Source organism: Phaethon lepturus, unplaced genomic scaffold, assembly GCF_000687285.1.
Source record: "Phaethon lepturus isolate BGI_N335 unplaced genomic scaffold, ASM68728v1 scaffold26939, whole genome shotgun sequence".
Taxonomy (NCBI): Eukaryota; Metazoa; Chordata; class Aves; order Phaethontiformes; family Phaethontidae; genus Phaethon; species Phaethon lepturus.
Window position 1 is genome coordinate 802 of NW_010563185.1, and position 10,958 is coordinate 11,759.

At 55.5% G+C, this 10,958-nt stretch overlaps 1 protein-coding gene across 1 annotated transcript; it reads right to left on the minus strand.

Moving 5' to 3' along the window:
- Positions 1 to 931: 931 nt before the first annotated feature.
- On the minus strand, positions 932 to 10,139 carry LOC104615826 (small G protein signaling modulator 1-like; the record flags this gene model as incomplete). The annotated part of the gene is made up of 11 exons (XM_010294514.1): positions 10,077 to 10,139; positions 9,631 to 9,763; positions 7,884 to 8,046; positions 6,913 to 7,065; positions 6,287 to 6,354; positions 5,604 to 5,749; positions 5,029 to 5,160; positions 4,319 to 4,443; positions 2,208 to 2,275; positions 1,606 to 1,769; positions 932 to 1,087 (listed from the first exon to the last, which is right to left on the minus strand). Coding segments are annotated over exons 1-11 (1,371 nt in total), but the record flags the coding sequence as incomplete, so codon positions are not given.
- Positions 10,140 to 10,958: the final 819 nt, after the last annotated feature.

Below are 10,958 nucleotides of genomic sequence, written 5' to 3' on the forward strand. Positions count from 1 at the left end.
CAGCATGGAATTTTAAGGAGTAGATCAAAAGGAAGCTACAGAAAGGAGCATCTCTATCTGCTATTTTAGCTTCAATCAGATTTTTATCTGACTCACTGAATTGCGTTAGTCATCTAAAGGCAGGGAGAACTAAGCATAATCTTAACTGATGTTACGGAGGAGTCACAGGAAATGCGATTGCCCCCTTCTAGCCTCAAAAATACAGGAGCAAGCTGTTGATCAAATTTCAGTTTTTTAAAAGCACAAGTCTTCTATTGCACTCTTGGTTTCCCCCTTATAAAGTCATCTACAATGTTCCCAGACGTCAAAAAGTTGTGCTTAGTGTCCCACAGAAGAGTGAGGACAAACGAACAGTCACTTCAGCCAAGCACATTGTTCAGATCATTCACAACCAGACACCAAGAGAGATTTCTGGTTTGGTGAATCCAGCAGCACCCTCCCCCTTGCCCTGCGAGCTAGGGAGTGAAGCCACATGGGTCAAACCTGGCAGTACACAGAAAAGGGTGCTGTAACGTCTCCTTTGTGCTGCAGAAGCAACGCTGAAGGAACACGGCTGGATTTAATGCAGCACTTGCTGACTTGGCCTGGCAATAGCGAGAGAAGAATCAGCCCTGGAGGCTTGCGATGGTAAAAAGGGACCCCCAAGGAACATGACCAAAGTAAACTTTACTACTGAAATTACGTGCAAGAATTTTTTTCCAACCATTAAGGCAGTCATGGCCTGTTGTGCAGCTGCAGAAATGAAGGACTCAGTAGCAAGTGAAAAGTTAAAATAAAAAAAATAAACCCCCAACCCATACCTGAGGCTGAATAAAAGGCAGTACTGTTACAAGCAAAGCCCATGGGTCTCTGGAACCATTTCCTGGCACGAATTGCCACGTGCCTGTCAGTGCTGCGTCCCCAGGTGCCCAAACACCCCGTGATAACCCACCTGAAACACTCTGCCAACGCACTCACCGAATTCAGACTGTGTCCCTGGGTAGATGATCCTGAAAACATAATCGGTGGCTTCCTCCTCTTCCTTGTCGGATGCAGACTCGGAGGAGCCCTGGGGACTTCGCTTCCTCAGCCTGGGAAACACCTTCCCCTAGGTGAACAAAACGCGTTCACAAGCCGCCCCGCGCTCGACCACGCAGGCCGGCATGGCCGCTGCCTTGCTTGCCGAACTCCTGCCTAACAAGAACACGTGCTTCGTCAGCCCGGATGATGCTCGCATGTTCCCTGTGCTGGAGCAGCCTTTGGGTCACGCTTCCGATTACGGGGCGAGTACGTAGCCCTGTTTGCGCACAGGGTACGTATAACCCACGCAGCACGGCCAGGTCCGTGAGAACCGAACCCACCATGCCAGCACCCCCATACCACCTCCCTTGCTTTGCCCAGAAGGGTCTGTTTAGCTGGTCAAGGCCATGAGCTAAACCAAACTGCCATATTTCAAGCCCACCTCCCTTCTTAGTTTCAGGAGAGGGATTGTTTAAAATGCAGCAGCCCCTAATGTCAGGCAGGGTTCCCCCCATCAGCTCTGCTCTGAGACACCCCACAAGGGAACACCAGCAAGGACCCGCAGCGCTGTGGGCTCAGGAACAAGCCCAGTTTTGGGGTGCCTACCTTTCCTCGCTGCGACCAGAGGGGTGGATCCAGCTGGCCATGGGGCAGGAGGCCGTTCTCCAGGCACGACAGGAACTGCAGTAAGTGCCCTCCCCTGGGGAACCGCAGCGGGGGCCTCTGAATCCCATCCTGGCTCACCAACACAACCGTTCCACCGCTGTCTACTATTAGCAGCAGTGACAGCAGAGAGAAGACACACAGATGAATGAGGGAAACCTTATCAGTCAAAAATGCAGAGGACAGGCAAGAAAGCTCAGGGAATTGTCTTTTTGGTGTGCAAAACAAAGGATTTCTTCCTTGTTTGGATTCTTCCCCGAGTCTGTTACAAGCCTGGGGTCCTGGAGAAGGCTCGCCTGGGAGATCGCGCCCACGAAAACCACAGAGCACCGCTCTGCAGGGAGCGCTCCCCAGCCAAGCACCACAGCCGGGAGCTGGCTTAAAGGTTTTCCTAGAAGCACTCACATAGGAGTGACCACCCAGAGCTCTGGACATCTGCCCTGGAGCTGAATCAAAACCCTCCCAACACGGGCACTCCCCAAAGATCGAACGAAGCAAAGGTCAGGGTGATGACACCCTCCAGCAGCCCCTCACTCTGGCCTTACCTTGCTGGTGACAGTGCAAATAGACGATCTCCTCCAGGCGAATAGTCATGGCGTAGTCCCAGTACACGCTGGAACAGAGACAGAGAGGAAGCAGTGAGCTTCAGGGATGCAAGAGGCTCTGCTTCTGTTCACTTCAGCTCCAGATCCTGCCTCCAGCTACCCTGGCGCCAGGGGAAGCTGCAGAGAGGATGAGGTCCCAGCAGCAGCGCGACTGCCACGAAGTCAGTCACTGAGTGCCACGGGGCCAGTGACAACGTCCCTCCAGAACCAGTAACTGTCCCTGCCACTACAGCTCGATCAGGGCGAGCCCAGCCCCGCCTGCCCCGGGCTGTTTCTCTATCCTCACATCGTTCCCAGACACGGACAACGTGCCTGTGGATGCTGGCAATAGCAGGAGGGACGCGGAGCCCTGCAGAGCTGAGCAGTCTCCCCTGGGCACCCCGGAAAGGAGTCCTCGCCCTGCTGGGGTGCTGGGAGAACCCCATGAACATGGCAGGAGCCAGCGCCCACATGGCAGGAGCAGCCCCAGCGCCCCAAGGGAAGTTGCAGCGCGAGCCTGGGCTGCTGCTCTGCTGAGCTCCTGTCCCCAGGGGAGGGGGAAAAGAAACCCTCGCAATTCGTGGGGTTTTTTCAAAGCTGAAAATAGATTTGGTCCCGGATGCTTCTGCTTGAGATCCGCGCTCCCTCGGCACAGGCACCTCCAGGTGACTGCGCAAATCTAGGAAACGCCGGGAGAGCTGCTGGTCAGCAGGCAGGGCAGAGGGCCAGGGAGATGCAGGAGGAAGGCGGGGAAGGGGATCTCACCAGGAGAGACGCGGCCTCACGCGGGGTTTCGTTTCTGTGGAGAGCCGAGCGAGAGCACCACTCTGTGAGGGTGTCAGCATTTAGTAACATCCCACTTCTTTGCAACAAAGCAAATTTCCCGAATCTGAGCAGTGTTGTCTGCCACTTCTCAAAAATAGCGCTTAAAATAAAAGCTTTATAAAACAGCTTATGAAGACAGTTAAGGACGGGGAGGGGTGCATAAGTATATTCTCCTTGTATATTCATACTTACTTTGGCATCTGACTCCTCTCTTCCTTGGTCACGTCTTGACACTGGGAAGTTTTAGAGCTTAGGCTGATGCCCAAGTCAAGAACTCAGAAAAGTAGCGTAGAGATGAAAATAGAATTTTAGGGGGAGGGTACCAGGCATAAGGGAATGGCCCAGGGGCCAAGAAGAAAGGGGAGACGAAAAGAACACAGGTAAACAAAACCCAAGAAAACTACAACTGAGAATAAACAAAACTGAGAACAAGTTTTGCTGAAGATGATCTTTACTCTAGGTCAAAGAATCAGCGTCCTGAACACTCCAGCTTTCCTGGAGCATTTGCTGGTGGAAGGGGATTTTGTTTGCTTCGTTTTGTTTCTCGGGCAACTTGGGACCTGGCGTGATTCTGTACTTTGTTAAAAGGACGGCAGCTATCAAGAGAAATGCCAGTAGTCCGCAAGGCAATCCCAGGCAAAAGGGCACGGCAGCACACCCTGCCAAGCAAACTCAGCAGGCTTCGGGCCCCTGAGGAACACGCTCCAGGGACTCCCTTAAATCTGAGGGACTTTAAATACCTGCACGTCGGCTCAGCTGCAGGCTGTACCCAAACAGCACTACAAAATGGCAGGCGCTCTGCTACCAAGGTACGGTTATCTGGGAACCGCTCGCGTTCCCCCTCTCTGCTGACACTCTTCTGGTGTGTATGGGTTCCTCAGTTCCCCAGATTAAAATAAGCATGATAAACCCGAAAGCACTGGGTAGTGTGTAGAGAGGGCATTCTCCTGAGAAAATCCCTGAGGGCAATAATGAAACCACTTCGCTACTTTCCGAACAAGCACCCCCGGTTCCCTTGCCGAACGCTTCCCAGCGGAGACGGGCAATAGCACAGCATCCCGCCGCACCTCCCGCAGCCCACCTCTCCTTCCCCGTCCCTCCCCTGCTACAGACTCGAGGATAATCATTTCGCTCTGCAGTCAGTGGGAAAACTCACTGATGGCCTTGGACACCGGATCCACACTCTGAACCTGGGGAACACTTGCCTCCCCTCTGCCCCGCACTAGGGCACACTCGGAGTCAGTCACCTCTTCTCGTAGTCCAGATCCCCCACGGAGCCGTTCATCAGCTGGTTGGGAGTCCACTTCAGCGCCATGATGTCGGCAGTCTGGTGAAGGGACAGATATCCCGGGATGGCCTCCATGTCATCTCGCTTGAGGAGAGGAATGCAGGGAGAGAGTGAGCTGGCGAGAACAGCCTGGAAGACACCAGAAGCATGAAGCACTGCCTCAGGCTACCCGAGGCTGAGCCATGCCCTGGAGCACAGTCCTGGACCGTAACACAGCCCTGCCTGCTGCCCCTGAGCCCGTCCTCTCGCCCACAGCGAGAAAGCCACAGCGGCCCCGCAGCAGAGACTGCCCTGGCCCTGCAAACCCCCCAGCAGAGACAACAGGACCCCTCACCAGCCTGGAAAAGAGCAGCTGCCCGGCTGAGGCGCTTAACAGCTCCACCTAAGCAGTTTGCACTTCATTTATTTGACTACAGTAAGCAGAAAGGGACAGGAGGAGGGTTCTGTGGCGCGTGGTCAAGAGAAGGCAGGGAGAGGAGCCGGTTTCTACTCAGAAGCGGAGCTCTTGGAGTATCCGTATCACCAGGGCCTCAAACACAGTCCAGTCACTGCCTTCCCAGATGAAAAATGAGCCTGTCCTTTTCTCCATCAAAGAGCAACTAGGGCCAAAATTCCCTGGCGGGGAGCAGAGCAGCATTTTGAAGCCCAGATGCCCCAGCAGGTACTTACTGGCTGCACCAGGACATTGTTCTTGCCGTAGAGGAGCGTGGCTCGGGAATTCTGGTGCAGCGACTCCACGTAGTCCCTGGCAGACAGCGATGGCCGGTCATCCATACTGCCACTCGAATGCCTCTTCTGAATCTGGTGAGCACAGACACCTCCTGCTTTCAAAAAGCTTCTCTTGAAAGGTCATTTCCTCCTCACTTACACACTTAAGAAAGTCACTACTACAAATATTTCCCTTTGTGTCCCCTAAGAGGACTCCTGGCTCCGGCCAAGCGCGATTCTGTACTTCGAGAAGCCCCAGGAGCGTGCTTTGTTTGCAATGAACAGAGCAGATTCCAGCTGCCTTTGCTTTTTGTTCATACATGATGTTCTAAAAGGGCAGAGCCCCGCGATGCGGTGCCGCTCTGCTGCAGCACGCCTGCAGTCTCCACGGCCCCTGTCCCCAGCACTTCTGGCTTGAAGACTTCAGGTAACGGCACTTTTCTACCTTCTCTCATCGGAGGGCTTCACAGCCCCTTCCAAACAGACGGAGCCTCAAGCCCTGGCTCTCCCTCCCAGCCTGCCGTCCCCCCACTCACGCAGAGCGCCGGGCGCTTGGTGGGCGAGTCCTGGCGACAGTGCGAGCTGTGGATCCGGTGCCTCTGAACCAGCTCGTCAGCGGAGGGGTCTGTCCAGAAGTGATCAGCAGTCTTCATCTTCGTGTACTCTAGTGCACAGGGCCCCACTGCGCAGAGAAGACAATCACAAACATTAGGAAGTCGTCGGTGCTGCTCCAGCGACCGCGGTCACCTCTCGGAGCCCAGCACCTCAGAGCGGGGGCGGTGGGACGGCAGGCAGCAGGCTCAGCATACGTCGCTGCAGTGTGTGACAGCAGCAAAGAATTCAGAGGGGTCAGCCGGCCCTGGCAGCGAGCAATAACCCCTGCCTGACCGGGCACGTCCGCGCCGAGCCCTGCGGCGCAGCACCGCGCCGCTCCCGGGCGCCGGCCTCAGCCCTGCTTTATGCCCGTCAGCATTACTGAAGCCTGCGCGAGCGAAGCGAGCCCTCGAGCTCAGCCTTGCAGCTCTCCACCTCCACGCACTGCTCAGCGGCTGCGCATCCTGCGGGCTTTATCAGGGCTCCACAGGGCTACCTGTCCAGGGCTGCGAAGTTTTCTGAAGTTCCTACTAGAAAACAACTGCATTTCACATCCCAGATCACAGAACTGGGAACACAGGTTTGGAAAGCAAGCTGTCAAAGTGGGGTAAGAGGAAAGCGTTACCCAGTAAAGACGCAAGAATTGGCCCATCCACAGGATCCATCAGGAGCGCTTCTTTCTCATAGTACTTACTAGAAGAAACAAAAGAGAGCAGAACGCTGTGGCAATTCAGCGCCTGGGACTGCAAAATGATAGAGACAGTGCTTTTAAATCACTGACATGCCCTCCCCTTTCTGTATCACTCCTTGTCAGCGAGAGGGCAAGCCACCCTGAACGGGCTGTTGCTGCTAGCCGTGCAATTTGCGGGGAACAGACGCCCTCCCGCAGCACATTGCCGGCACCACCACCTCCTAACAAAACATCCCGAGGACTGGAGATGACACCTCCCCGGGACAGGACACCTCAGCACGCAGTTTTCAGAAGACAGGGACGATGCGGTCCCCAACAACCCAGCTGTCGGCGGAGCAAGTGTGGCCTGTCTTTATTTTAGAGAGCGTACAGTGGCCACCAGCAGCAGGGAATCGGTCAGAGTGCCTGTGCCAGAGCAACGCAACTGGCCTGTCCCATCCAGGGACTTCTCTGGCCCGCTCGGACACAGCTCAGCCAGCAACACCTCCAGGACCACTGGAAGGGGCGGATGCTGGTAGTGAGTTGGGACGGGGAATTGGTTGGCCTGTGCCAGCACTCACCTGCTGTTTTCTACCAAGTAATGCACGATTTTATCCAAGACCTTTTCAAAGAGGGCTGTGCGGATCCAGAGGTGCTTGATGGCTTGGGGAGACAGGTTGGGCAGCTTCGGCATCTTGCGCACGTTCTCCGGGATGCCCTGGACTTGATTTCGTCTTTAGAGGTACAAGGAAAAGACAACAACACCCCTGGCTCATCGCTGAGCGTGGCAGGAGCCCAGGGCACTCACGGCACCTCGTGGGGCTTTCAGTGGTGCTGACTGCGGTGGCTGGGGGATGCCCAGGGAACCGCGTGGGGACAGAGCTCTGGAGACTGCTCCCTTCATCTATTCCACCCCCCGCTCCAGAAGGCCCACATCTGCATTTGAAAACTGACTTCAGTACATGGGTTTCCCGCTACAAAGGCACCCTAGAAGAAGCCTCTGCCTCAGCAGAGTCCTCCAACCCACACACCTTTTCCACTGGTGCCCGAGGACACCAGTTTGCAAGCAAAGAGGCATATCTTAGGACAGCATAAAGATTCCTGCCCCCAGGTAGCGGCACCATCCGTCTCCCTGGTTCCTGTCCAAGGATGACTAAGCCACTCTCAAGCAGAAGTTGAATTACTGCAGGTTCAAGCCCTGCACATTGAGGCAGACCGAATTTGGTTCCAGTTGGCTTAGTGCACTGCTCCATAAACTGTGGCAGTTCAGGAGCACACATGCTTAGCTGCCCCTGAAGCGTGAGACAAGGGGCAGAGGACCTAAGAACTTGTCCATTCCAGCTTAAATCACAACTGCAATTCACAGTCTCCTAGAAAAGCAACCTGTTCGGCCAAGATATCAAAAGCCCAGGGCAGGACTCAGCTCCACTGCAAGAGCAGTTCCTCCTGCAGAGGCTCCAGCTGGACACTGCGATCCACGGCCATACCCAAACCACACACCCACACCAAAACACAAGCAACCTGGGGGACAACAGCAATGCTGGTGCCTTACGCGTTCTCGATAAGCTGCTCCAGGTCTTGCACCTTCTTGCAAAGCTCCTCTGCCAGAGGAAAGCTCTTTCCGACCTTCATAAACAGCGCTGCTATCTTGTTGCTGCGCAGGAATCCTGCCGCCCTCCGCTTCAAGCCGTACAAGACACAGGCTTCCACGGCAGCTGCAACGGAGCAAAGTCGTTACCGAAGCAGCAGGAGAACTCGGAGCTCACGTCACAGCGGCCGGTCTCCTGCTGCGTCCATGGCCCTGCTCCACAGCAGAAACGTTTCCCGAGAGGAAACCAGTGCCGCGTTCTACTTCTGCCTAAGCAGACAGGAGATTAGGGAACCCAGATGTCTTTTGACACAACGCAGCAGCCAGCGGTACAGCTTTTCTGTCTGCAGAGTCGTCAGTTCTGCTGACTGTAGAGAGGTACAATTTTATTTTTGCAAAACAGAAGAAAAACAATTGAAGTCGGTGAAGTCTATTAGAAGTTCAGCTAACCTGAACAAAAAGACTAGCTTGATGGAAGTTAACATGAACCGTGGATGTGCGAAGATGTACGTACTTCAAAGGAGAGTTAACTTGTGCCTGCTAAAGTAGATCCAGGGTCTCCCTGAAATCACCTGAGAGGGACTAGTCAGGCAGAATAACTTGTCTTGTACTCACTTATCTGACCAACCAACAGCCTAAAGAGACTTTACTAGATTGGCGATGAAACGGGAACGTGCAGCTCTGTGCCACGGACAGCAAGCAGTCTGCACTGACGTGCCAAGCTAGCAGCCTGGATTAGGATTTCTTGGAGCACTTTGCTCATTCATAAAAACAGAGGAGGAGAAAGGGCTCGGACCGCTGTGCTCGCAAGGCCTTTGCTCTGGACGCGCCAGGATCCGGCTCTGCTACACGATACCCTGAATGCAAACAAATCGATGCTAATGCTGGAAAACCTCAGCGTGCACCGAGGTTGCACCCTGCTTCCAGGTCTGTGCCGGCACGATCGCCGTTACCAGAGCGGTGACTTTCCCAGCAGAGGAGTGACCGGCTGATGGCATGGCGGTAACCGCACGGACCAGGAGCTGCCAAGAGCCCGTTCGTACAGAGATGCTCCAGTTAAGCCTGTGGGAGTAAACAGCTCGTCTGTGGTTTAACAGCTTGAAGGTCAGCGTGGCTGTACACCGCACAGCGATGCGTCTGGCAGTGCTGCCCCGGCCAAACGGCTCTGAAACCGTTTCAGGTGACCAGTTTGCCTATGGGGCCAGCAGCCCCAGCCGAGCCTCGACAGAGCGCGGGCTATCGCGGTGTCGCTGGGGAGAGCGCTGCCGACAGCGCGCCGGACGTGGGGTCTCTCTGCAAGCTCAGCGCACCAGTCCCCCCTCCTTCTCTCCAGCGTGCTCATCGGTCCAGCCACCATGGTTAATCAATGGGCTGGATGGAAGGATGGGCTGTAGAACGCCTCAGGCAATATACTTTAAGGCAGAGACCATCCCCACCCGGCCTTCAGGAGAACGGCCTCATCAGACATGCGACACCTAACGAGGAAGCGGGCGGCACCTTCTCCAGGCAGGATAATTGCTTTGCTATGCAGCCGAACAGGCTGACGTTCTCCTTGCAGGTTTCTTGCGGATTGTGGAGAAACCAAACAACTCACTGAAGTTTTCCCTTCAGCCCAGTTTGAGGGACAAGTGCGGCTGGAACGGATTTCGCCCGGGGCTTCGCCTAACCCCCCCGCGCGGGGCTTTGCCGACAGGCAGCGTCAGGCGCTCACCAAACCACGGCGAGTGCCCAGAGAGCGCCGGGCGCCTGGAGACGGCGATGACTCCGCAGGAAGATGCGCACACGTACAGGCTCCACCGGCAATCTGTTTGCCGGCGTCCCCTGGGAGGGCCCAGGATGGATGTCTAGTGTCAAACACAGGCTTATTAAACAGGCTGATCAAAGCGCTGGGAAATGACATGGACCCACAGTTCTGCCGGCTATTGATCTGGGTCTGACAACGCGCGTTCTGGCGCACCGGCACCCCTCCTTCCCCAGGACCGCGGCGCTGCAGAGCCAGCGGCGCTCAGCCGTCCCTGCAGCGGCCCAGCAGATGCCTTTCTCGCTTGGAAAGGCATTTTTTCCTACGGCTGAACAACTCTATGGAGACATTTAAAAAGGCATTTCATGCGAGACCCATCAACATCAGCTCCCGGGGCTGAGAGATGCTCTCATTACCTCTGCCCTGCTGAGTGCCATGCCCGAGTTCACCGCCGAGCGGGCAGGGCGGGCGGGCGGCATCTGAGGTGCGGCAAGACGCGTCCTGCGCTAACAGCGGAAGAGCAACGCGCGGGCCGGCCAAGGCCAAGTCCTGCTCACCCAACACCAGCCACCCAGAGCCGCTGGACGGATACCTACTTTTTAAACGAAGCCCTACACAAACCCTCCTGGAGTCCAGAGATGCTGCAAATAGCACGGCCCACGTGTGGATGGGTCTTCCTACCTGTCCCAGAGGATTATTTGCAGCCGCAAAACAAGACTAGACTGCTTCAGGGCTTTGGGACCAAATGCAAGAAGACCCTCCCCTCCCTCACACACACTCAGATCACCCCCACCCCACCCTGCGTCCCTTCATTCCTTTGTTCCGCGCTCCAAGGCTGAAATACAAAGTGACAGACACAAACAGTCCTGCGCGCCTGAGACTGCACCCAGTCGTGCCCGTTTTAGAGCGTCCAGCCATGGAGGCATCTCCTGAAAGCTCAGGCAGGTCTTTGCTGCTAACCTTCCTCAGCGGAGTCAACCCCGGTCAAGTGAGGCCAGGAGCAAACTGGAAGGGAATTGCAAGCAGAAAAGCCACAGCTTTGCTTTTGGAATGTAAGGTTATGCTAACGTGCAGCTGAAGAAGAAATCACGGCAGCACCTTCAAAACCTGGGGAGAAGTCCCCCCTCTCCATCGAGGCTGAACCAAGAGTGAGGTCTCTGTGGGACCACGTCAGCACTCTACCGATGGAGCTGGGCTTTACCCCAGTGTCTGCTGCCCGCGCTGCGCAGGGCACCATCACCCCCTCCTCCAATTTGTATCTTCTGGGATTTCCCTGTTCTCATAGAATCACAGAATCA